At 51.9% G+C, this 25,851-nt stretch overlaps 7 protein-coding genes across 7 annotated transcripts; 1 reads left to right on the top strand and 6 right to left on the bottom strand.

The window, feature by feature from the left end:
* Nucleotides 1-1,967: 1,967 nt before the first annotated feature.
* Nucleotides 1,968-2,516, bottom strand: PHACADRAFT_86507 (uncharacterized protein; the record flags this gene model as incomplete). The annotated part of the gene is made up of 1 exon (XM_007391440.1): nt 1,968-2,516. A coding segment is annotated over one exon (549 nt), but the record flags the coding sequence as incomplete, so codon positions are not given.
* Nucleotides 2,517-3,585: 1,069 nt separating this feature from the next.
* Nucleotides 3,586-4,011, bottom strand: PHACADRAFT_249030 (uncharacterized protein). The gene has a single exon (XM_007391439.1). The coding sequence runs from the start codon at nt 3,942-3,944 to the stop codon at nt 3,594-3,596; it is 351 nt and encodes a 116-aa protein (XP_007391501.1). The 5' UTR covers nt 3,945-4,011; the 3' UTR covers nt 3,586-3,593.
* Nucleotides 4,012-6,585: 2,574 nt separating this feature from the next.
* On the bottom strand, nt 6,586-7,904 carry PHACADRAFT_249029 (uncharacterized protein). Its single transcript, XM_007391438.1, has one exon. The coding sequence runs from the start codon at nt 7,869-7,871 to the stop codon at nt 6,651-6,653; it is 1,221 nt and encodes a 406-aa protein (XP_007391500.1). The 5' UTR covers nt 7,872-7,904; the 3' UTR covers nt 6,586-6,650.
* Nucleotides 7,905-8,935: 1,031 nt separating this feature from the next.
* PHACADRAFT_249027 (uncharacterized protein) lies at nt 8,936-9,363 on the bottom strand. Its single transcript, XM_007391437.1, has one exon. The coding sequence runs from the start codon at nt 9,306-9,308 to the stop codon at nt 8,949-8,951; it is 360 nt and encodes a 119-aa protein (XP_007391499.1). The 5' UTR covers nt 9,309-9,363; the 3' UTR covers nt 8,936-8,948.
* A 1,058-nt stretch (nt 9,364-10,421) lies between these two features.
* Nucleotides 10,422-11,681, top strand: PHACADRAFT_191221 (uncharacterized protein; the record flags this gene model as incomplete). Its single annotated transcript, XM_007391436.1, has 3 exons — nt 10,422-10,545; nt 10,745-10,870; nt 10,936-11,681. 3 exons carry the CDS (start codon nt 10,422-10,424, stop codon nt 11,679-11,681), a joined length of 996 nt encoding a protein of 331 aa, XP_007391498.1.
* Nucleotides 11,682-20,173: 8,492 nt separating this feature from the next.
* Nucleotides 20,174-20,343, bottom strand: PHACADRAFT_249026 (uncharacterized protein). Its single transcript, XM_007391435.1, has one exon. It carries the CDS (start codon nt 20,336-20,338, stop codon nt 20,183-20,185), a length of 156 nt encoding a protein of 51 aa, XP_007391497.1. The 5' UTR covers nt 20,339-20,343; the 3' UTR covers nt 20,174-20,182.
* Nucleotides 20,344-21,692: 1,349 nt separating this feature from the next.
* Nucleotides 21,693-24,566, bottom strand: PHACADRAFT_180963 (uncharacterized protein). Its single transcript, XM_007391434.1, has 13 exons — nt 24,350-24,566; nt 24,191-24,296; nt 23,971-24,144; nt 23,896-23,939; nt 23,785-23,836; nt 23,673-23,736; nt 23,443-23,618; nt 23,371-23,377; nt 23,287-23,320; nt 23,166-23,227; nt 22,810-23,002; nt 22,586-22,756; nt 21,693-22,547 (listed from the first exon to the last, which is right to left on the bottom strand). The coding sequence occupies exons 1-13, from the start codon at nt 24,513-24,515 to the stop codon at nt 21,802-21,804; spliced, it is 1,995 nt and encodes a 664-aa protein (XP_007391496.1). The 5' UTR covers nt 24,516-24,566; the 3' UTR covers nt 21,693-21,801.
* Nucleotides 24,567-25,851: the final 1,285 nt, after the last annotated feature.

Here is a 25,851-nt window from a genome sequence, read left to right as displayed (position 1 = left end):
ATGCATATCACGAGACCTAGATCATCATATAGATATGATGGGATCAGTAGATAAGATAACCACAAGTCCAGAACTCGTTCTAGACCAGTCACATGTCATGACATCATGAATGATGTCACCTGGTGGATAGCTTAGCCTAATGGAGATACTCCAACGGTCATTATCCCTCGTATTACTAAACATAATGGTAGTGTATTAGTAACGAGTCACGAGTAGTCACATGAGCACTTAGTAATGTAGAGTACCATAGGTCCTACGTAGTGTCAGGGGTCTTAGATTACTTGTATATAAGGAGCGTCGTCTGAGGCTTAAGACCTCAGACTCAACAACTTCGTTGATTCTTAGTATCTGCATCTCTCTCTACTTACACCCCTCGACTTCAAGTCCTACCCTTCAAGTCTATCAGTAAGGTGAGTATAGGAGTTGTGATAGTTACCGAGAAAGTGTAATGCGGAGACGAAGCGGCGGCAATGCAGGCACGTCTGATGCGCTGATGCGTGCCTGTCAGTGATGCGATCCCGAGGTGTTGGCATGCAGCTAGGACTTGTAAACTGGTGCCAATGCGCCGACAACATTTGGAGGGTCGTATAAATGTGAAATAAATTGTAGAAAATCGGAGAAAATGGAAAAATAATAGGAGGCCGGGGCTACGCCTACGACAGGTACATTATATCATGTCTCTGCTGTGTATAGCTCCCTTCTGACAGACTGCAGGCTTGCATGGCCCTGACTTTGCTCAGTATGTCTTGTTCCAATGTGCCAAGACCATGCTATCATTACTCTCTTATAACCCCTCTTGTCATTATCACACCTATCACTGTCAGGTCATATGCTCTCAAGCTTTGGTCTAAACCTGCATATTTGTCTGTACACGCTCTTGCGATTAGCAAAGCACAAAGTGTGACTACTGTCAATGAGCTATATGCTTGTCTACTATAAACTGGCTGACCACACTAGCTCATGTAAGAGTAATTGCACCCCCTCTGTCATGTGATATGTTACGGTGCACAACCTGCAGAGTTTGTTATGGACAGTCATTGCACCAGCCAGCCAGTATAGTCTTGGTCACACATACACGCACACACATACACATATGTTACAAGGATTTACTTCTCGCAGATCTTGCATATCTTCTAATTCTGCTTTCTGTCCTTTGATGCAAAGTATACTCAGCAGCACCTTCTTGTCAAACATATTTTTCACCCATACTGCGTGCCCATGCATGCTGTGCATATTGTGTTGTACTAGTGAGATTCTCCATACATATGTGCACTAATGGTACATTCAGTAAGGCACAAAATAGTGTGCTATCGCATGCGCATTAGATCAAGGATATTACACAGCCTAGGAGGTCTATGATGAAAATTCATCAAAAGACAGCAGCTGTCAGGTACAAATTGGATATCATGGAGGCCCACATCAGCCTCAAACTTTGCAAGGAACAATCCAGAGTTGGCATCAAATATTTTTAGCTTACTGCTATAATCACTGAAGACAACATAGTCTCCATCTGAAGAGTATGCCATGCAGTGTGCCTGATTTGATAGCTTGAAGATGTGACGTAGCTGGCCCGTCCGCAAGTCGTAGGTGACAGCGGTCTCGTCCATGCCACAGGCCGCCAGTACTGTAGCACCATCTGGAGAGAAGGCCACAGGTGCTGAAAGCCCAGCTTGCTTTAGCGGGTGGTTGATCGTAAGAATCTCTTCGCCAGTTACTGCACTCCAGACCTTCACTTGACCATCCGATGGAGCAACAATGTGATCTCCTTGATGCGACACTGACCAGGAGCTTCCACTGGCAACCCCCAAGCCGCTCTGTAGTGCCGCAATAGGTGTACATGTTCGGACATCATAGATGAGGAGAGAGAGGCCCACTTCAGCATAGAAATGCAGGCTATCCGGGGAAAAGGCGAGCTTGTATACAGTAGAGCCAGTATGGATGGACCGCATGCAAGCCCCAGTGGAAGCGTCCCAAATCTTCATGGAATTATCTTCTTCAGAAGCAGTGACGATGAGTGCGCCATGAGGAGCATATGTAACTATGGTCACTCGCCCGCTGTGTCCTTCCAGACGCAGAAGCACATGACCACTTCGAACGTCCCAGACAATTGCGTTCTTGTCGTTGGATCCCGAGACAAGGGTCTGGTTATTGGGAGAAAACGATAGGGATCTAACATTATCCGTATGGCCCCGATGTTGTAGGCGTTGGACCAAGAGACCATCGGAGAGTCGCCATACGAGGATATCGCTAGCGTTGAAAGATCCCGCAAGCAGCTTGCCATCCACAGATAGGGTATAGCGACGCAAATATTTGGATGGGTAATGAGAACCGGCGAAGACAAGATGCTTCAGCTTCACGGAACGAGCCTTCGCTTCCGTGGTGCCGATGAAGGCATGCCCGTCATCCAACAGACCAGCATCGTTGGTGGCGATGTATGGCCATTTCGCCAGGTCTGACCTGGTGATCGTACGACGTGCAACGGCGCGAGATCGCTCATTGCATATCACGTCTTCCATGCACAGCGAGCCGACTGCGCAGAATATCGCGGCATTCAGATACAGCTATCGCCAGTCGACGAGGGAGACTCACGAGTTCCATCGATGTTCACCGGAGGTTGTACTTGGCGAAGGTAGCTCGCAAAATCCACCACCTGCTTCCTACCCTGAGCGTATATGAGTTTTCGCATTTATGTCACACATTGCACACAGCACGTACGACGATGCTCTGCACGTCGTCATCACTTGCAATTGCAGTCTCGACACTAGACGTCTATCGTCACATGTACGATGGTTAGCGTGATTCACGGCGCTCAGTGTGAGCTGACTTACTTCAAGGATGTAGTCGAGAAGGATGTCCAGCGGATCAACAATCTGGCTCTGTTATCTCGTCAGCTGGTGTTCCCCGCAAGTTGTCGTCGCCGGTCACACACCTCGTCCTCGAGTTCTATTATATTCTCTTCGTCCATATCTTCCTCCCGAGCCATAGTTCTCTCTCCTCCCGAACCGCTTCTCCCGTCCTCTGGATCCGAAAACTGGTGATATCCAGCACCCGCAACGATCTTCCGCGGAAGCCCCGGCCGCTTTCGCACCATAAGCCGCTTCACGAACACTGACTGGTCCCTGTTCGTGTCCGTCCCCACGCTGTCCGATGTCTTCACCAAGTGGCTCTTGCCTCGGCGCTCCATCTTTGGACCCGTCACCGTCCTCGTGTGCGATCCGCCCGCATTGATCCCCGCAAAGCTGCCGATATGCGCTCTGAACGAGGCACCGAACCTCGTGCTGGTGTTGCTGAAGGCACTTGCCGCCCAGTCTGCTGTGGTCTTGACCCACCCAGTGACGAAGACAATGTCCTCCTGCTCGACGTCTTGGCTAAGATCGCCCTTGGCATACCCGTACCACTTGTCGTGATTCCGGACGACGAATGTCTTGAGGAGATAGTTCTCAAATAGCGTCTCCTCGTATGCCTCGTTCTGCAGTACCAGCACCGCGCCTTGCGCCGCCTTGCATGCGTACTCCACGCTGACACCCGCAGACGCGCCTACACCAGCCGTTCTGCGCACTGTCAGAAGATTTTTACTAGATGAGGTAAAGCACTCACGCATCTGCCGAGGTATGTACCTCCCTGGCCTCGACTCCATGGCTGCAATAATGTTTGGGAACAAGCGGGCTGCTTCTCGAGTCGATCTCCAGCATGTCCGCAGGCAAGGGTTCTAGGTTTTTGAAGGGTTTGCGCCACTTAAATGTGACCTTCTTCTCGGGCGCGGAGGTGTCGAGGTTGAATAGTCTGACGAATGCACCGCGACGAATGAAGCCCACATCGCCGATCTGTAGCTCGCCCGTGACATGTGGCTCGGGGTACCAGAGGGCGCGGCCGAGGTAAAGGATGTCGAGACTGGATGGATAGATTTCGTATGGAGCGGAAGGTAGACGACGAAAAAAGAACATAGTGAATGAGCGAGGATAGGAAGCGAGCCAGTAGAACAGGGATGGCAACGTGAAGCAAGCCAGAGCCACGGGCGCTGTAAAATCGATAGCGGGAGCCAGCGCTATGAGCATGATGGTTTCGCGCGGAGAAGCTGGGCTCAAACCTCGAGTGGACGAGTAGCTCACGTGCCATGTATTTTTTACACCTGCACTTCGCCTTAGACTAGGCCGTCGATACCCGACGAAATATGTGATATAAAACGTATCCAGACCTATCCGATAAGATTCAGAATGTGCTAGTTCAACGGGCATATTATCCTAGGAGTCGCATGGCGACACACTGGAAGCAAGGGAGGGCTGAAAGATAATTGGAGTCAGTATCTCGGGGGCATGCTTGAACGAGCTGCAGAAGTAGAGTCGTTGTCATACCGTCTATAAGCAACAGTGTCAAGGTCATGAACGCCGCACATGTCAGTATATGACCGCGCACCACCTAGCGTCTTTTACTTCGTGCCTTCATCAAAACCCTTCGTTTCGCATGTCCCCCTGCGGGGAGCGGGATCCTGTTGCGCGCGCTGGCTATACGCGTCGTTAATCAAGCAGACCAAAGGCCAAGTAGCTGGGGCCTGGAGAGCCGTGAACAGAAGTCCTTGCTACGTTTGAGATTTTGAGGCGATTGCAAATGAGGACGGCTGCGAGAGATTTCATTTGTGACCGCGGCGCATTAGTGGGACAGACAAAGTACATGCAAGGAGCTCCCCGAGAGGCGGATTAGTCACGTGCCCGCACAGATATCAGCCGCCACGATATGCTGACGTAATATCCCACTTTTATTAGTTTGCCGCGTCCCGGCCTCGACCTCGGGCAGCTCCTCTGCTCGCACCAACCAGAGCATATCCGCGTTGCTTTACTGGAGTCCTCGTCCGTGCTCAGTTCATATAACTACTGCATATCACCCACACCCGAACTAGCGCTAGCCGAGCGTCTTCCGAGCCGTTTCGCTGCTCCATGCAGTCCTCCAAGTCACCCGCAAACAATCCGCAAGACGACAACGTTGCCTTTCGGTCGCGGGTAAAAACAGCTTATGTATTTCCTTGTGGTCCGCCTGCATTTACCAGCAGCGTTCTCGACGCGTCCACGCTGATGCGCTGTGTATGCTTTCTTTATGGCGATCGCGCGCTTTGGCGACCTAATGCGTGGTGTTAACGACACCACTTTGACGTGAGGTACGTATGTTCATCTACATATCGGGGACGGCCCGGGATTCACTCGTTTGTTCAGCACGCAAACAAGGCGTTTCTGGTCGGGAGGTCAACATCTGCGACCGGATGGGCCGCGTATCGCGGCTTTGGATACCCATTTAACATGTTGGTTGGGAGCGTTTAAGACTTCTGGGCAGTTGCCACGAGGGTTGTCATGTCATTGTGTGTCCGTCACTTGGCTTGGTCTCTTCTGTGCTTATTGACCGGCCGAACAGCCTGATGTCTCGCTATGTCTTCGTCTCCCAAATAATGCACGTCCACGATTTTTCCATCAACCTATATCCCCGGCGCCACAATGGTTCTCAAAATTTTCTGCCGTATGTATTTCTCGCGCTGGCCTACAGCGCATACAGCAGGCTATTCTCTGTATTTCCAGTGTATCTCGACGCATCTATGCGAGACCGGCAATAATGCTGAATGTGAGTAACGGGAGGTGAGGTTGGCGGTCATTCGTGATCGGGGTTTGGTTGGAGCCGTGCGTGTGTGGGAATACCAAGCGCGAAAGCTTGACGCTGACCGAGGTTGTCCTCAGTAGTCCGGGAGAGATGCCGCAAACAGACCACTTGAAGAGAATATTGCGCAGACCATGTACGCCTCCTGTTCATCGTCGCGTGGTTGCACGACTGACTGTAAGGGTGTGTCCTCTGCAGTAGATGACTAAACTTGCCAGCGCAGATACCACCCGAGATGCTATCAACACGTCCTGTACATCTCCCCCCGACGCTCGGGAATGCTGCGCACAAGTGACTGCATTTCCTTCCCCTGAAACACGGTCAAGATCTCCAATACGACGAGCTTAACTTATAGGCGATTAAGCCTAGACGCTATCCCTAAGACGACACTTCGGCGACGTCCAACGCTACTCCTCCGTCTCATTCATCGCTTGCGGGTGTACATATCATCGAATATTGTTCCGCAGCGCCCTCTGATGAATCTGGGAACAAGCTAGAAGTGGCCATAATGCTCGCCACACCGTCAGTTCTATGTGACAGTACTTCTGCCACGCCTGCCCATGTCCCGACGAGCATAACCACCACGGTCGATATGTACTCATCCAAACACAACAAGGAGATTCTGAATTGCACCGCGTGGAAGTGGGTGACCGAGCGATGAGTTAACTGCGTGCCTACAAGGCAAACTACTATCGCACGGATTCCTGGAATATACTCATCCTACATGGAAGTTCGGTTCGGTTCGATAACGCGATACGTCCTTGGGTGGACATTGCATTTACCGTCTTGTCTGGACCCTATCGCTGCATTTTTCTATCGCAAGGGTCCGTTTCTTGCAGGTCTCATGTGTTGTTCTGATTCTGCTGTTTCTTCCATGCAAATCTTACCTGCCAGTGGCGGCATCTGCCCATTGTATGTAATCCATATTCACACTGTACCCGCACATATTGGACTAGATTTTCTGCAAATATGTTTATTCATATGGTACATTGAAACAGCTGGTGAACGCTATACTATCGCATGCGCATTATATCCTGGACATCACACAGCCTAAGAGGTTGGTATCGAAAATCTATCAGAAGGTGATGGCTGTCAGGTACAAATTCGACACGAAAGAGTTTGCCCTCAGCCTCAAGCTTTGCTAGAAATGATCCAGACTTCGCATCAAATATTTGTAGCTCACCGCTATCATCATTATCATCGCCGAGAACAACGTATTCTCCATCTGGAGAGTATGCCACACGGTATGCGCCATCTGATAGCTGGAAAGTGTGACGTAGCTGGCCTGTCCGCGAGTCGAAGGTGACCGCAGTCTTGTCTGCGAGACAGCCCGCAAGTACCTCGGTGCCATCTGGAGAGAAGGTCACGGGCCTCGAGAGCTCTTGCGGGTGTTCTATTGCGAGAATCTTGTCGCCAGTCACCCCACTCCAGATTGCCACTCGGCCGTCCGATGCGGTTGCTATACGATCTCCTTCGTGAGCCATTGACCAGGTGAGCGTCTTCCCTGCGTCATGCTGCAGCGTAGCGATGAGTGCATATGTCTGGATATCGTAGAGGAGGCAATGCTTCTCCAGCTCGATGCAGAGACGGGCGCCGTCCGAGGAGAAGGCGAGCGTCTCTATTTCTTCATCATAGCTGAAGGAATGCAGACATGCCCCAGTCGAAGTGTCCCAAATCTTCACAGATCTGTTGTTGCCGGATCCAATTTGTGTTGATGCGGTAGCGATGAGTGTGCCATGGGGAGCATATGCGACCCGGCGTACTGACTTGCCCTGTCCTTCCAGACGTAGAAGAACACGGCCGTTCCGAATGTCCCAGACGATTGCGCTTCCGTCATCAGATCCCGAGACAAGGGTGTGATTATCGGGAGAAAATGACAAGGACCTAACATCGCCTGTATGGCCTTGATGTTGTAGGCGTTGAACCAAGAGACCGTCCGAAAGTCGCCACACGAGGGCCTCGCTATTCCAGAACGATGCCGCAAGGAACTTGCCGTCGTTCGACAGGGCGAAGCGGCGGCACTCTTCGGAAGGACTGCGAGAATCGGAAAATGCAAGATGTCTGAACTTCAGGGATTTACTTTCCCCTTCTGTTAGGCCCGGAATAAAGACGGGCATGTCCTCCAAGCGACCAGCGCTCTCAAAGGTGATGCCTGACCACTTCGCCAGGTCGGCCGTGGTGATGGCTCGGCGCGCGAAAGCGCGCTCTCGCTCATGTGATATGACATCTTCCATGCACAGTGATCCAACTGTCGTTGCTGTGTTCAGATATTGTGTACCCAAGCCCGAGAAGACTAGAAACTCACCCGTGCCGTCGACCCTCACCGGAGGCTGCATCTTACGGAGGTAGCTTGCGAAATCAACTACCTCATTGTCACCCTGATCTGACGTCAGCCTCCGCTCTCTTGATAGAGGTGAGAGTCACATACGAGGATATTCTCAACATCTTGATTGCTTGCAATGGCGGTTTCAACATCGGTAGTCTGTGGACACGGGCCTCTTGCTTAGCGCGGCAGACAGAGCCGTAGAGTAGACTTACTTCAAACATATAATCGAGAAGGATGTCCAGCGGGCCGAAAGCCTTCTCCTGGAATGTTATCAGTTCGTGTGCCTCGTGATGACTCGCGGTCAATGCGTACATCGCTCTCAAACCCCAGGACGTCTACCTCATCCAGTTCCCACACTTCTCCCGCCCCGATTCCATCCTCTTCTGAATCTCCTTCCCCATCTCCTGGATCCGGAAGTCGATGGTAGCCCGCGCCGGCAACGATCTTCGGCGGGAGCCCAAGGAGCCGTCGTTGTACCTTGTAGTACTTCAAAAAGATGCACTGGTCCTGCTTCGCCTCCGCGGAAATAGAGCCAGACGTGGTCTCTGAGTAGTGTATGCCGTGCCGGTGCATCTTCGGACCGGTCGTAGAGCGACTATGCTCGACCCCGGCCTGAGCTCCCCCGACCCCGCCTATATGAACCTCGACTGATCCCTTCGACCTTGTGCTCGTATTCCTGAACGCCGTTGCTGCCCAATCCGCCTTGGTCTTGACCCATCCACTGATCACCACGATATCCTCCTCGTCGATGTCGTGACCGAGAACATCCCTGGCATACGCGTGCCATTTGCCATAGTTCTGTGCGATGTACATCTTCAGGACATGATTGTCGTACGTGGACTCGCTGTTGGCCTCGCTTCTCAGCTCGAGAGCTGCTCCTTGCTCTTGCCTGCACGTGTAGCGGACGCTGACGCCTGCGGATACGTTGGGCCCCGCATTTCTGTGTATTGTCAGTAGGGTACGTTTGCCAGACCAGCCGGCGTGCTTACGCGTCTGCCGAAGTATGAATTTCCTTTGACTCAACTCCATGACTGCAATGATGACCAGGGAAAAGCACTCGAGGTGCGCTGTAAGTCTTGAGTGCACCTTTCGGCAAGGGTGGTGTAACCTCGAACGGAGGGTAGTCATCCCAGTGTGTGACTTTCTTCTCGGGAGCAGACGTGTCGAGGTTGAATAACCTGACGAGTGCACCTTCGCGTATGAAGCCAACGTCCCCGATTTGCGGCTCGCCCGAGTGATGCGGTTCGGGGAACCACAGCGCATGGCCGACGTTGAGCATCTGAAGACTAGATGTGTAGATTTCGTGCGAGGCAGACGGTGGACGAGGGCGGCGGAACATGCGCATGATGACTACGATGAAGGGTGCAGGTAGTGCAGGCCAGGGGAGGCAGTGCGAGGCGCCTTCCAGCGCCACGAGCCTGATCATCAGTATAGGGTTAGAACTCCTAACCCTAGGGTACAGTCTAAGGGCTTATTCGTTGTGTTCGTGTACAGCAATAGAACGCGAACCTGCCCGTTTCTGCCGTAGTCGTTGTCGAAAAACATAAAGCTATCTTATTTATGTGCATATGTAGAGGATAACACGCGCTCATTCCATGGCCTTTGCCGTTCATCATCGAGTGCGCCCGTGCCGGCAGAAAGCGCAAGTGTAGGCCGAAAATTCGTCGGATGGGCAGTCAAAGCTTGGGGGACACAATTCAGACGAGTCGTCTGCGGTGGTTTTGCGCAGGTGCGTAAGTGCGCAGTGGGTGCATTCGACGGATATAGCGGTGATCAAGATCGGACGGGCGGGGTGCATCGGCGAAGTCTGCCAAGGTGCAGAATAGGTCCTGCAACAGCTCGCCAACGAGCCGCCAGCGCAATGCTCAAAAATATCTAGTGGAAGGCCCCGAGGCTCACTTTCATATGAATACAATATTGCACTGCGAAGCCAGGATAGTCCAGCGCGGCCTGCGATGTCATTGAACGAAGCGCGCTGCTTGATCTGTGCCCGTCGACCGTGCATCCGAACAGATGGAGCTCTTTCTGTCCTCGTCAGCGTGATAGCTGCGGTGTAGCCTGCTGGAACTCAAGAGAGTGGAAGCGCAGAATGTGTACGGAATGGGAGAGACTTCACTGGCAGGCGCCCTAGTGTTTGCGGTATGGCGAGATCGCCTTCTCCGTCTGACTGGCAAGCGACAAAATGCATATCCGTCGACAAGTGAGTGGCCACGAGTAATTGTTCTTCGATAGTTCGCCAACGGCCACTCGCCCCGGTGCGCGAGACGCTGTGGCTCTTGAGCCGTCGTTGCTAATGATATCTTCGAACACCGGCAAGCACCTGCGAGCGAGAAGTTGAAGAGTTATTTGGGTATTCATGAACTATTAACAGTTAGTCTAGCGACCCGGCCCGACACCATCTCGCTTCATTCGACCAGCATGGCTACAGCTGCTGTGAGGAATTCGTTCAGAGGGCACCATGAACGCCTTCGGGCTGCTCAGAGCTCCGCCTGCGCACAGTATAGCGCAATCTGTGCAAGGAATGGAGATGAAGATAGGGAGCAGGGAAGCTTGTCAGAACTGGGCGATTACGTTATTGCCCTGTACGGACTAATGGGGATATCATCACATGATCCCTCTATTATCTTGTAGTAATACGACATCTGATTACTCATGCTTAGTATACATGCTTACACTCATAGTACCATAGGTCTTATAGCGGTATCAGAGGTCCTGACTCACATGTATATATACTGGCCCTGTAGCACAGAATAAAGTAAGAGTTCAGTCGCACTTTAACAGGTTATGAGCCCTGGCCTCACGGCCACTCTACCCCCACTCAACTAGTCTCATTGCTGAAGAAGACCCCTCGGGAAACCTCGGTCCCCTTCACCCAGTTTAAACAAAGTTTATCCACGCAGTTTACGAGTAAGTCTCGTTGCGTGCTAGTGGCAGACGGAGCGCTCATCGCGTTCATTCCTGCGTTAATCTAGTGCCAAAGGATTTGCCCGCTCGTCCCCCTCACTCCGTTTTCCAGCGGTACAAGCACTCTGCCAGCTACGCGCCTGCCTCCGGCAACGCCAACGACCCCGTCGAGACCGTCCCGTACGGTAAACGCCGCGGCAAAGCACTACGCCCGCCAACTCCAGCGCTCACTCTCCCGTTCCCTCCGAACTCACACGAGGGAAGGCGCCTACGTCGCGAACAGTTCCGCGAGCGCTACGCAACCGACAAGTGCGACTTCGAGCAGCGTCTAGCTGCACGTGAAATCCAACAAGCGTGCGAACGGATCCTCGCCGGTCCGTCAAAGCCGACACTCGAGCAGCGTCTCGCTGCCATCCCACCGGCGACACATACGCCGATCACCCCGAAGCCGATACTCATCGACTTCGACAAGCACACTCCCGCCGACCTCGTCCGCATCTTCACACCGAAGTTCGACGGCACGCTCAAACGCCTCGACGTCTTCGAGACTCTCGAGCTCGACGACCTCAACACCGACCGAGTCCGCAATCTCCACCGACTCATCGAGCAGCTCACGCGCATCAAGCGCTGCCTAACGGACGTCTGCAACGTCGTCAAATACGAGGAGTGGCGCAAGTGGGAATTAGGGTGCAGAGAAATAGGGGATATCTCGTTCAAAGGGCTACGCAAGAACAAAGCCCGGATTGTACAAGCGCTCAGCGCAGTTTACGTGAACGGATATTTTGACGCGATTAGGTTTTACGAGAACAAATAGATACTTTGTATACAACGCTATTGTAACAATCAGAAAGAAGTTCTACTCGGAAACCTGAATACTGTGTGTTTATCCTAAGCGACAACAAGTGTCGTAGTTTAACTGGTTCCTTCGTCCAATCCCAACTCTATCCACCTCTCGGCTAAATCGGCTTAGCTGGGATAAGTGGTTCGCTCAACAGCGTTCACAATCACTACCTCTCAGGAGACAAATACGGTACCTGAAACCGTAGAGACAAAACAGGAAACCGTCGCGGAATTCAGACAGCGACTGAATATACTAGACGACATAGAGACAGACTGGGAAGCATTAACAGCACACAAACAATACGTTGAAGTGTTGCTAACCCCGTTCTACTTCTTCAAACACGTCCAAGAACCGCCGAGCTATAACGCTACAGCAGAGTTAACAAACCACGACGAAGACATAATCCATTTCTTCTTTCCAACAAGCTCCGACACATATTCGGAACCATACGCTTGTTACCTCAACCAGGAAGACATTGCGGAAGATCTATATTATAGACCGATCAATCAGACATACGATCTCGCATTCTTGGAAGAAGATTGGGAATCACTTCGAGCGACACGAGCCGAATCATACGAGCTCGATCTCAGTGACTTCTTTTACGACGTCGGTTTAACTCCAAAGGAACGTGAAACTCTCTACGCATACACTCGCCTTCTCTTCATATACGATAACAATGTCATCCTCTTCTGACCCGACCAAGCTCGCCACATCCACCATCCCGCAATTCGACGGCACCAACTATAAAAAGTGGTCCGACGCGATCCGAGCATTCCTGCGCTACCAGGGCGTCTGGTACTTGATCCAGGGATACGGTTCCACAGCGACCGTTCCAGTCCCTGGTCTTGCCAGACCAATAGCTGCGACAGGTACACCCACGGCTACGGAAATTCTAGCTCAAGCTGCATGGGATGAGAAAAATGACAAGGCGCTGGGCATAATCCAGCTCTACGTCGCGCAGAACCTTCGTCATCTCGTCGATGACAAGTTCTTGGCCCTGGACGCATGAACCGCGATCAAGGCCGGCTACGAGAAACCCGGAGCGGTAGGCGCATTTGTCGCCTTCCAGAAGCTGTTCAATGCACAGCTCTCTGACAGCTCCGCGCTCGGTCCGCAACTCGACGCGCTCACAGAGCAGTCCAACCAGGTCAACGCGGCGGGAATAGAGGTCAAACCTCAGCTCCTTGCTCTACTCATGATCAATGCTCTCCCCAAGTCGTATCAGACCATCGCTGGTACAATTCTCACCACGCAGACTGATGTTACGCTGCTCACAGCAGCGCTCATCAAGCCCAAGATCGTCGAGGAGGAACAGCGCCGCGTCGCGAATCGCACTCAGATTGCGCGCGTCTCGAAGGCGCCACTCCTCGACAAGAAATGTGAGAAGTGTGGTCGCAAGAATCACACGACGGAGCAGCACTGGGAAACAAAGCCGGCGAATTCTGGCTCAAGTTCCGGTAACGGCAACAACACGCAGCAGCAGCAGCAGGGTGGCGGAAAGCGCAAAAAGGGAAAGGGAAAGGGCAAAGCGAAGGACAATACCGCGACGACCACTCAGACAGTTAATACGATACGCATAGTCGATGTACCTCTTGTAGCTAAAATCGAGGAAGAATCTATCTCTGTTTCTCTTTATGCTACGGGTGTCAAGTCTAAGTGGATGGTCGACAGCGGTTGCACAACACATGTCACACCGTACAAAACTGACTTTATTCGGTACCATGAATTCCCTAAGCCAGGTCATGCACACACGGCCGGTAAAGGTCAGACTATCGAAATCAAAGGTCACGGTGAAATCGCTCTGCAACATCGTCTCACAGATGGACGAATTCAGCATATCCGGTTAGAAACCGTATTATACGTACCGGAAGCAGCAGAACGGTTCTTTGCGCCCAGATTGCCTCTCAATAACGGTCACCGTATTGAGATGGATGGCAAGACGTTTAAGTTACTCCGCGGGTCAGACCCAACACAGCGGACAGTTTTAATGGAGGGCGAATATGAAAAGTCGTCAGGTTTATATTGGCTAGAAGCTGAAGTCCTCACTAGGACCAGCGAGATTAAGCCAGGAACATTAATGTCGGTCAAATCCGACGATCCATATACTTTGTGGCACCGTCGCTTCGGACACGCCGGGAAGAAATCAGTTGTTCAACTGCCTGGCAATGTCAAGGGCGTCCCGGATAAAATCACGGCACCGACCAGAGATACTCCCTGTGATGGATGCGAATTTGGGAAGTCTCGTCGCGATGCATTTCCTGCATCTGACAGTCGTGCGGATCATCCCCTCGACTTAATACATATGGATCTTGTCGAATATCCGTCGTTATCACTCGACGGATACAAGTTTGCCCTTATCACCCTCGACGACTATTCCTCATTTGGTTTAGTCTGGTATCTGAAACGGAAGTCTGATGCTTTCTCTGCCTTCAAGCAATTCGTCGCTTGAGCGGAAACACAGGCTGAGCGCAAGCTCAAGGCTATACGTTCGGACCGTGGGGGGGAGTTTTTAGGCCGCGAATTCGACGATTTCCTAGCAGAACGCGGAATAGAGCGTCAACTATCAGTGGCGCGAACACCACAACAGAACGGCAGAGCAGAACGCTGGCAACAGACCATTCAGAATAAGGCAGAAGCTATGCGACACCACGCTGGCATGACGTCTGGGTTCTGGAAGCTAGCATCAGAAACAGCAGTACATATCTATAATCGACAACCTCTGCGCCGTCATCAATGGAAGCCACCCATCACTAAATGGAACGGCACTGTTCCGGACGTATCGTACTTTCGGGTATGGGGCTGTAAAGCCTACGTCCACACACATAAGGATGCGAGGGTCAATAAGCTACAGCCAAAGGCTAAAGTCATGATCTTCGTCGGGTATGAGATCGGTACAAAGGGTTACCGATTCTGGGATCCAACTGCCCGGACCATCGTTGTGTCACGCGACGTCACCTTCGATGAGTCTTCCTTCCCCAAGCGAGACGAAAGGCCTCGTGAGCCTGGAACGTCTCAAGATCCACTTCCACCTGTCCTACCCGATCTGCCGAACCCGGACCCTACCAGTCCGGATGACTTCACACCTGATAATCAACCCCCAGATAATGCACATCCACAACCGCAGCAAGACGAACCGCAACAAGAGGATGATGACGAAGTCAATGACGATCCAGCCGATCGTTATGAACAATATCGAAGCCCAACTCCGGAACCATACGAGCATCCGGAGATACCATTTGTTCCCGGTCCACCTCCTGGACAACCTCCACCACAAAGAGAACAATATCGTCCTTGTCAGAGCGGACAAGCCGGTCCATCTCGTCAGGCAGCGCCACCTGCTCCTGATATTAGGCAACGGTGGAATCTCGAACCACAACCTGTGCCGCATCCGGCCAGATCACAGCGTGAGAATGCAGGCCAACGCCGTGTTCCCGACAACAGCTATGGTGACGTCCCGCCCACAGAAGCATGGCGTCAACAGGAACGAGACATCCAACGTGATCAACGAGAAGAACGAGAAGCACGTGAACAACGTGAAAACTCTCCAATGGAAGTCGACAATCAACTCCGTCGGAATTTATTCCAATGGATATTTCATGCTTACCAGCCTGACCCCACTACGTACCGCAAGGCAATGTCTCGCCCAGATGCGAAACAGTGGGAGATCGCGATGAAAGAGGAACTCAAGTCTCAGGAGGAGAATTCTACATGGATTCTGGTCAACAGACCAAACAACCGGAGAATTGTAAAATGCAAATGGGTTTATGTGATCAAGCCCGACGGCCGCTACAAAGCACGTCTTGTGGCTAAAGGATTCACACAGATAGAGGGGATAGATTTTCAGGAAAACTTCTCTCTCGTCGCACGCTATGAAGCTATACGCTTCTTACTCGCACATGCCGCACTCGAAGATTGGGAAATCGAGGCAATGGATATTAAAACGGCCTTCCTGTATGGCGAGCTCGACGAGGAGATTTACATGGAACAACCAGAAGGCTTTGTGAAGAAAGGACAAGAAAAGATGGTGTGTCGATTGAAGAAGGCTATCTATGGCTTACGTCAAGCCTCACGCACCTGGAACGAGAAGCTACATACTACGCTACTCGAAAACGGATTCAAACGCACGCGCTCAGATGCTGGCGTTTACGTTTACCATCACGACAAAGTCGAAGTTTACCTAATAGTTTACGTCGACGACCTTCTACCAATGGGTCCAAGTTTACCCGAGATCCAACGAGTAAAGAAAGTTCTTGCAGAGAAATTCCAAATGCGAGATCTTGGAGCCGCTAGTACATTTCTTGGAATGCGGATCACTCGTGATAGAAATAACAGGTGTCTGGAAATCGATCAACAATCGTATACCGAAGGAATCCTATCTCGGTTCCAGATGCACAACTCAAAACCTTGCCGTACACCGCTGCCTGAAGGCATACATCTCGAGAAGGCTGCGGAAACATATACCGCTACCGACACACTCCGCCATCACTACCAGTCTATGATTGGTAGCCTCATCTACTTAATGATTGGTTCACAACCCGACATCGCCTGGGGAGTCACACGACTCTCACAATACATGCAAAACCCTACGCCACAGCACGTGGAAGCCGCGAAACATATCTTCCGGTACCTCCGTCACACCACCGAGTATCGTATCTGGTACTCTGGTTCAAATCAGTCCGGTTTGATAGGGTATTCAGACACAGATTGGGGCGAAAATCAGGATAACCGGCGATCAACAACCGGTTTCGTTTTCCTGATGGCCGAAAGAGCAGTCACATGGGCATCTCGGATGCAGAAGACGGTGGCAAGATCCTCGACAGAAGCCAAGTACATGGCACTCTCGGAGGCATGCTCTGAGTTAGCCTGGCTAACGTCACTCCAAAAAGAGTTAGGTTACTTTCCTACTGCACCACCACCTTTGGTAGCAGACAACCAAGGAGGAATCTTTCTCGCAGTTAATCCCGCTCACGACCGAAGGCTCAAGCACGTCGACATTCGATATCACTTCATATGCGAATACGTAGAAGAAAAACGAGTGGATATAGTCTACGTCAGTACGGACGAAATGATCGCCGACACATTGACGAAACCACTTGGTGCAACGAAATTCGAGCGCTTCCGGTCTATGCTAGGCTTGGTCTTCAGTAGATTAGGCAATAACTAGTCGAGTGGGAGTGTCAGAACTGGGCGATTACGTTATTGCCCTGTACGGACTAATGGGGATATCATCACATGATCCCTCTATTATCTTGTAGTAATACGACATCTGATTACTCATGCTTAGTATACATGCTTACGCTCATAGTACCATAGGTCTTATAGCGGTATCAGAGGTCCTGACTCACATGTATATATACTGGCCCTGTAGCACAGAATAAAGTAAGAGTTCAGTCGCACTTTAACAAAGCTGACCGAGAGGGAGACAAGGCGCTATTGTGGATCACTGTCGCGAGATTTACGGTATGTTCAGATTCTCCAAATTTTATGGTACTATTATCCAACGTTATGCGATCGGTTACAGGCGGCACACTGGGCGTCTTGTACAGTCCTTCGCCTGACAACGCGACGTCGTGCAGCCCTACACCTGCGCTTCGACGCGATGGAAATAGGCGCAGTCTTTTTCTGCGAATGGCGCGGTGGACTCTGGGCTTGCGGCTGGGCTTGATCTCGTCGGGTAACCACGGGATGTGGCCGGACCAGAGGGAGTGAGCTGGGGATAACCAAATGACGGCTATCGGGGCGACCGGTAGGCTCTGGTAGACCCAAACGTCGTATTATGTACGCGAAAGTCAGGTGTCAGGCTATACCTTCGCCGTAGCTTATGTAAATTGAGCAAGCCCATTCCTTCATGGCCGTAAACAACGACCAGAGGCGATGGACGGGCAGAGCGACGAGCCTCGTCTCCGAGTTCCTCGGATAAACCACGTGGCTGCTCAGGGATCAATCCGCTGACGTAATGTATCCACCGCATTCACGTCCCTGGCCTCCGGGCAGCTCGTGCTAGTTCTGAGAGGCTCAGCCGGTATTCTCATCCACTCAGCGGCCACGATAACCGCATATCGCAAACCGCGTAAAGCTAGCCGAACGTCTTCGTCACACACCTCCGACTCGCCTGCAAACTATCCCAGGCACAATATTGACCTTGGCTTGTCGCAGTTCAGAGACGATTTTCACATCTCCCAGGCATCTTTTTTTCTCCGCTAAGACCTCCCGTTTTGCCAGCAGCATGCTCGTTGCGTCAGCACCGGTGCATTGCGCACGCTTAGTTCATGGCAACCGTGCGCTTTGACGACCTAACGCGTGGTAGAAACGACATCCCTCTAATGCGAGGTGTGTATGTCCGTCTCCGCATGGAGGATGACTCAGAATTTACTTCTTTGTTTAGCGCACGACCCAAGACGTCGTCAGCAGGGAAGGCGAACATTCACCACTACGCGGGCCGCGCATCGCGGCCTCGGACACTCGTTGAGCATGTTGGCTGAGAGCGCTTGGGGCTGGTGCGCAGATGGTCCGAGGGATATTGTTTACGTACGTCGTTTGACTTAGTTCCTTCTGTGATTGCTGACCGCCAAACAGTCTGATGCTGTCTTCTCGTATCTTCGATCCAACTCTTCCATCTCCTGCATGAACGGTGGCATAGCAATTGTCAAGAAGCGCTGCCATTTCATTTCTCACAGTGGCCTGCAACGCATGCAGGCAATCATCGGCACGCTTGCGCAGCGTATCTCGACGCATTCACGCAAAAGCGGCGAGAGTGTTCGATTTCTGTAATGAAAGGTGAGGCCGACGGTATTATACGTTCGGTATCTTATTGATTTCGTGGGTACGCGCAGATAAGGACAGAAAAGGCCCGCCGTGGGAGTGGACGGCTGGCCGGCGGTGCGCTACTGACAGAATCCGTTCAGCTCTGAGCCAGGCTGCCGCCTTTTGCCCGACATAGACTCGAACTGCAGGAAAACCTCCAGATTCATATTTCGATGGCGCACATGCTCTTCCTCGGTGTAGTATCGCTCCCGCTAATTGCCACGCCCACGTCTCCTGCGCCTTCTCTCCGTTCCCGGTAGCCCACATGCCCAATTATACTGGCGCACTTCCCCATTACCCAACGCCTCCGTCTGGCGCTTAGACTACGATACCTCAGCGGTCTTATTCCACCTTACGGGTCGGGAGTTAAGCACTCGCAAATATCTCGTCGCTCGCTGCGGGTTTCGATCCAATCTCCGGCCATTCTTTATGCTCGAGTCTGATCGACCCGACGCACGTTGGATCGTCGTTCACCACGGTGCGCTAGAGAAGGGGACAGAGAGGATGTTCGGATTGGTCAATGGCTGCGGAACATCTGCGCGTGTTCTCGAGTGCGTCGCATTGCAATGATCGCCGCCGAACGTGAGCGCACTGATCATGTCAGTTTGGGTCGCCGTCGAGGATCTTCCACCGCTCTCGACGTGTGGGAGCCCAAAAGGCTGTGCGGTCTAAGCGAAGGGGTCAAGTGGGCGGTACGTCGTACCTCGTCTCCGCTGTGCACAGCGCCCTTCTGACGGACTGCAGTTTGTTGCAGCTTCGACATATCGAACGCACGCAGTATGTCATGTAGTACGGCTCGCCAGGGCCATTCGAACCTTGGATACCCAATCGGGACGCCAGTGTAGCGCCCGTTGTATGTCTTTCGTTTGTTTTTGACTCTCCCGGCTTCACGCGTCACGCTTGCTCTCGCTATCGCATCCGTGAACCAGGTATGTAATTCTGTATTTATTACTCTGACCATGTCTAAATGCAAACACTTGCTCTCGCTATCGCATCCGTGAACCAGTTCCCGGCCTGCTCCCCGTTCGCACGCCCGCTCCGCCTGCCAACCCCGCAAGTTGTGAGCGCTGAGTGGCCCCCAACTTGAATCCATTGCCCACGCTTTTCAAGCTTCCGACGCATGTTAAAACGTTGAAATTTAAACGTTGTACGTTAGCCAGTTTACCAGGCAGCCGATGGATACTTATGCGAGGCTGGGAAGTCGACACCTGGAACGCCTCGGGAGCAGTATGCGCATCGGGAGCTGCGCTTCGAGGTGCGTCCCTTTGGGCCTAGCATATATGCGACTCGTGCTAAGCATGAGTGTGCGCGAAACAGAATTCTGTGCACTGAGCATAGAAGATATAACGCTGATACCTCCGCAAACTTAATTACACAAGTAGCAAATAGCACCGCTCGCCTCGCATGAATGCGATCGCTTGGAACCCTCATTGGAACTGACTGCCGGCTGCGGCAAACGTTACACAATTCCCGATGCAAATTGAAGCAGCACAAGATTGAGACGCAGTGTCCCGCTGAGTGCATGCCTGCTTCCCGCATCCGTTGATACCGGCAGCTCTCAGGAACACTCCGAGGTGGAACAACAGGCACACTACATATGTACGAATTTCTCGCGTATGATATGCTATCGCTAGTGATGTAGTGAAAACCCCAGGCGATCCGACGTGACTCTATAGAGAGCGAGGCGCATTGTGCGAGTACGAAATGCGAAGCGCAGCTACACCACGACCGAATATGCATTCTAGGCGCCCGTCTATCACGAGATGTAGCAGTACAGCCAAGGCTAGAGTGAGGATGGTCGTCGCATGACGAGCTAGTGTATGCATGACACGGCCAAGCGTGTCTGAGCATGAGATAAACGGCGGCTTCGCGCGCGATACGCAGAATAGGAGGTCGCACTGACCCACTAATGTGATGAATCTCGCACGGCGGGGGCAGCACCACTGACATACGAAAGTAACCTTAGCAGCGTGGCGGCGAGCGGCGAGCGGCGAGCAGTACGACAGACGCTGCCTGCGACCCCAGCCAGGACGCTCTGCCGGAGCAAGCCGCGCAAGATGAGACTTCTCGTGGGACGAGGTGGGCCTCTATGTCGTTTCCTTCACATGGTCAGACTTAACGGAGAACGTTTTCAGCTAGGCCGTTCATTCCGTCCGTCGCCATCCTTCGTTCTCGATATTTGTGTCAGCACCAGCCCCCCCCCCAAGAGCAAGCGCAGGCTGCACCCATTTTTTTTGGACCTTTCTCCTTCTCATTCTCCGTAGCAATCTCAGGCTACCCAAGAAGCTAATTCTCGCCGAGAAAAGCTCAAGTCTCACGACCAGATTATCACTGTTGTGTGGAAGCGCTCTCAATATCTTCTTCTTCTCAAGATCACTGTCAGCTGCGTAATTTAGGAGGAATCGGATCATGTCAATCTGGTCGCCGCGCATAGCCGAATCTTACCGTTGCTCGACTTGTACACCGTTCCCAGACGATCGTAGTCGCGGTTTCGCTCAATGCGCCGTTGCTCACCCATGCTCAAATCTTGGCTCTGTCGGCCATCCAACGGAACACCATAGTAGGCATTCCTCTGCATTATTCACCCCTGGTAGCACAGTGCTCGATCTCAGGCGTTGCCCATTCCTCCACGTCAGCGACTCCGCACCGTGAGAACAGGAATTTCTGCCGTTCTCAAGCCGCCTCACTCCGCTGCTGGCGCAGATGCAGAACGGCAATAGCTCTGGTGGCGGCTTGCCAACGAGCCGCTCCGCAGACAGGCGTCAAGCGCTGTCGTGCTCGCAGAGCAAGTGCTGACGTCAGTGCGCCCTCCTGCGCAAGTGCGACGTTGGAACGAGCGGGCATACTGGCACATGAGCGCTATAGATCCCAACTCGAAACCTGTGTTGCTAGCATCCGTATCGTGTCTCCAATCCTTAAGACTCAGCTTCGGTGCATAACTACAGCATGTTGTAGTAAAGTGAAAATGCAGAAAATATGCAATAGTACGAAAGGGAGCGAAGCTCAGTGCTACAAGTACGAACGCTGCGTCCGAGTCAAGTTACAATCAAAATCTGATCCCCGAGGTACATAATCACTACCGATAACGTCTGCGCTGGAAAGTGCGGTCGAAAGACCCCCATAATCTTGGTAACTCCTGTCTTGACGTAAGGCAAGCAAGGTAGTTGCCATCTCAGACAGCTTTTCTCTGGTAATATTTATACTGTGGTGCCATTGCTCCAATTAGTGGAAGTGAACGGATCAACGAAGACACTGTGAACGGAGGCGAGAGGATGAAGGACAGGGAGTGTTAGAACTCTGAAGGATCAGAAGATAGTATCGAGATGTTGTCTGCAGCGCGCATAAACGTCCCAACGATGCCCTTCTCTGCACACCTCGACAGCACCACAATGCGTTCGTCGGATGAGCCAGCGGCGGGGCAATCCCAATCTGCCTCGCTCTCTGCGAGAGCCTCAGCCATTATCTTCTTCCTACCAACGACAACTCGACAGTGCTTCGGACACTCGTTTTCAGGGAGGCCGTCCGCACAGTCCTGGCAAAGGAGATGTCCGCAAGGCTGTAGTTGAAAGGTCGCAGTGGCGGCGCAGTAACAACACCCGTACTGCGAGGGGTTCGCGTCTCGTCGTTTGCTAATATCCGCCCGCAAAGATTCGATCGAAGCGAGTGAATGACCTGACGAGACATTGTTTGCGGAAGGAACTCCCTCGTCGTACAGAGCGAACCAGGGCAAATCAGCCTCGAGGTACGTCTTGATAGATATCGGGGTGGGGGTTGGCGCTCTACCAGTGAGCTGAGAGAGGAATGCCGGGCTTATGATCGTGACGTGGAGACGACAACCGGCGCCGAAGTTGTATGCAGCGGCAGAGAAGCGATCGCGGATTATTTTCTGCGATATTTTGCCGCCCGCGGCAAAGCCTGCACCATCTGCCCTGTCCGGGGCATCTTGAACTCCTCCTCCGCCTCTAAGTCTGGTGACCAGATGTAGTGTACTTTCGTTGGTGACGCGGCACTCTGGTGTACGCCAGTTCCAGTCAACTACGTTGTATTAATTCGACGAACACGATAAGACACACCCGCGAGAGTTTTGTCATCTTCGAGCTGTCGACCGCAGAATATTATTCGCTGCTGATCTACAGGGATGGATAATTCATCCTGAACCCTATATTTGATGCTTAAAATATTATCAAAGCAATGGACATCCAAGTGGACGGCCCGTCGGTCCAATGTTTTGATGTCGATTCTCACTGTCGTTTGAGTAATGGTTAGGCGAAGCTGAATAAGGGCAGAACTGGCATACTCTGCACGTTGTATACACCGCCCACGGCGCATAGATATAGTGTCGAGCCAACTTTTGGCGGCTTGTAAGTGCCCCCCTGGACCAAAGGCCTAGAACTAGGAAGAGAATCAGGACCGATCATTAAGTTGTATTTATATTTGCGCACAAGGACTCGTTTATGCAGACAATGATTTCGCCAACGCGGAGGTTTCATCTACGAGCGGAGTAGTCCTTGTATAGCGGGATTTGCTCTGGGCCATAGTAGAAGAAGGGAGGTGCATTATAGAGAGGGAAAACATCAATCTGTACCCCGCCTACATTCTAGTTGGTGTTTTGACTTCAGGGCCATCATGATGAACCGGGAGAAGCCAACGCACCTCCTTTCCAGTGATCTGAGCTTCTATGGTGAGTCCGTGTCCTGTGGGTACAGCAACAAATTCTGCAGGTGGCAGTTGTGAGCATACACGACTCTCGGGAGTTGGCGGCACAATTACATACGTCGAACAACACCTCTTTCCGTACTAAATCCGTCCTGGCACGAATATCACCAATTTAATACCGTCTTTCGCAAAATACTCTCACCAGCCACCTGCAAGTCAAATCGCGAAACCGGTGAGCATATGTAGAAGAGCCTTGGTTCCAATGACTACTCACGCCTGGGCAGCATCATCCGATCCTACCGTCAAGTAGTCTTGCCTGCCTTTAGCTCTAACATCTTTAGGCATGCCCGTGATAGCATTGACTCCTCCTGTGGATACTTTGACGGCGTAAGGATTGCGCGCTTCAGTCTCGACGAAATTGATCCACATTGCTTCGCATTGGTGCATACCCTACATGTCCCATAATGAGTGTTTAATTGGATACCGTATGTGCTCAAACCCGACCATGAGAATGCCGCCTTTGCGCGCGATAGATTGAGGAAGCTGAGAGGCGAAGTCTGCAGCATTGCTTGAAAAATGTGTCAATAAAAATTCTCTGTAAAGATGGTGTGCTTACTACAGAGGGAATTTACCGAGCTGAGTGGGTAAAATGTAGGTCTTCCCATTTTCTACCGCCGATGAAGAATGTACACAGATTGATACAATTATCAATCGCTCTGCAACGTACCAGGCACTCTGAGAGTCCTACAAATACCGTGGATGAGAGCGCCACTAGCAGTGCGTCGAGCATATCATGACGTACCTCATGAAAGCAATCGATACACCTCCGACGTCCACTGTGTCACCGCGTTCGCCGATTTTGGCGCAGCTAAGCCCGAGTAATGCGTCACCCTCCACATCTGTTTGAGTATTGTACCGAGGCATATCGATGACATCATGCAGATGATTGTGGTAATACCGACATAAGGGCTCGTCACTGTAGCCCAGTAAGATATGGGCAACGTATACGAAGAGACTCTTACACATTGATACATCCGCTCAGTGTACTAGAATTAAAAGATGATGGTTCCTCTACAACTTTGAGGTTGACCCGTGTACGCGCACTGAATTTTGTCAGCTCCGGGAATTCTAAGCCCGAGAATGTAAATATGTGACATTGCCGCATGTCATGATATACTAACTGTTCAGACACATTTGTATGGCAAGGTAGTCGAACGAGACCGGAAATGGAACGTCATGGAGGACAAGTCGGTCGGGCTTGCCCACTGCATTGTCTGTGTGAATCACAACCTCGACCGTCTCCTCGTTCTGCTTGGACTGTGCAGCTTGAGACGAATGTGTGGACATCTTCAAGCCACAGTTAGTAGATCGCTAATGAGACTATCAAAATGCGAGAGCAAGTGGCAACCAAGGGGGTTGGCACGATTGCAAGCGTTAAGGATAACCTATCTAGGCGCTGAGCCTGCGTTCGAATGCCCGGAACCCTGCAATGTGAATTGCATCAAGAGGAACGGTTTGGCTCGTGATTAGCCCTACTAGGAAACTAGCGTATGAACTCTGCGTTATCGTCCACCGTGGCTAGTGATTTGACTGGCTTGGCTTCAAGCCAGCAAGCCAGCCAAACCAAGCCTGCACAAGCCGGGCCAACATCAGGAAGCAGCGTCTGACTACGTAGCGAGGGCGCTTGCTACCCTGAGCCACCGCATCTGCCCTTGTCGGGTAGCGCACGCGTAGAGGCTCAGGAGTGCCTGGTAGTACCCAGCGGCAGCGCACACATTTTAGGGGTCACTACGGTATGCCAGAAGTTATATATTGGTTATTCAAGCTACAATGTGCAAATTTGTATGCGGGACACACACCTATGTCATTACTGGACTAAAATTAGATTAATGCACCGAAGAGCAGCACTCCAAGGCAAACTCGTGTGGATGTTCAAGCTCAAGCTCAAGAGGCGTCTGCTGAAGTACAAAGACGTTTGCCCTAAAGTGTTGGATGATGGCGCGACGGACAAAGGTAAGCGCTCGAACATCTCGTCGTCCCAGCTTCCACATCAGCCCATGGTAATGCAGCTCGACCATCCCTTCGGTATGCTGCCGAGACTATAGCCGTCACTGACTCTCCGCCTTCCCTGGGACTCTGGAAGAACAGACAAGAGCTGGCTGTGGTAGTCGAAGCTTGCGATATTCCCGGACCCCAAGCATACTGCTACCGACATGCCGTGTTACCATCGGCGGGGCAAGCAAGAAAAATGACAGTGCGCCCTAGGGCCATGCCCTGTCTCGCTGAGTAAGGAGCTTGTGGACTGCGCGGTAAGCATCACGAACTGCAAGCAGCTGCGGAGGGCCAGGTTGTCCTTTGCCATTATATTCTTTCTTTAGCCAACATATCACTGATTTTTGGACCTATCAGGCTAGCATGTGCACATGCTAGACTCGGATACAGGTGGACGCGGACAGCAGGGTTATACAGGTGGCAGACAAGGTAAGTATTCTCTCTGCACGACTTGGCTATTACTGAGCTAATTTTGCACTAGCTCATAGAAATCCGGCTATGCTGATCTCTCCACCATGTCCCTCATAACTATCAAGTCCAATGCCGCTTCCCAGGCTGAGTAGGTGACCACCGCTGAAGAGCCTGGTACTTAGGTGTGAGTACTGCCTTCTCTGTTGTTACCATGAATAGC

This window comes from Phanerochaete carnosa (assembly GCF_000300595.1).
Source record: "Phanerochaete carnosa HHB-10118-sp unplaced genomic scaffold PHACAscaffold_2, whole genome shotgun sequence".
NCBI lineage: Eukaryota > Fungi > Basidiomycota > Agaricomycetes > Polyporales > Phanerochaetaceae > Phanerochaete > Phanerochaete carnosa.
This window is presented reverse-complemented; position numbering and strand designations above follow the sequence as displayed.

Coding starts and splice junctions, on each gene's coding strand:
- PHACADRAFT_249030 (XM_007391439.1), bottom strand. CDS start 3,944: ATGTTCTTTTTTCGTCGTCTACCTTCCGCTCCATACGAAATCTATCCA.
- PHACADRAFT_249029 (XM_007391438.1), bottom strand. CDS start 7,871: ATGGAAGATGTCATATCACATGAGCGAGAGCGCGCTTTCGCGCGCCGA.
- PHACADRAFT_249026 (XM_007391435.1), bottom strand. CDS start 20,338: ATGCATACACTAGCTCGTCATGCGACGACCATCCTCACTCTAGCCTTG.
- PHACADRAFT_180963 (XM_007391434.1), bottom strand. CDS start 24,515: ATGTCCACACATTCGTCTCAAGCTGCACAGTCCAAGCAGAACGAGGAG. Junction 23,837..23,895: donor TAGGACTCTCAGAGTGCCTG/GTACGTTGCAGA, acceptor CATCGGCGGTAG/AAAATGGGAAGACCTACATT. Junction 22,757..22,809: donor CGGTGTATACAACGTGCAGA/GTATGCCAGTTC, acceptor CTCAAACGACAG/TGAGAATCGACATCAAAACA.
- PHACADRAFT_249027 (XM_007391437.1), bottom strand. CDS start 9,308: ATGCGCATGTTCCGCCGCCCTCGTCCACCGTCTGCCTCGCACGAAATC.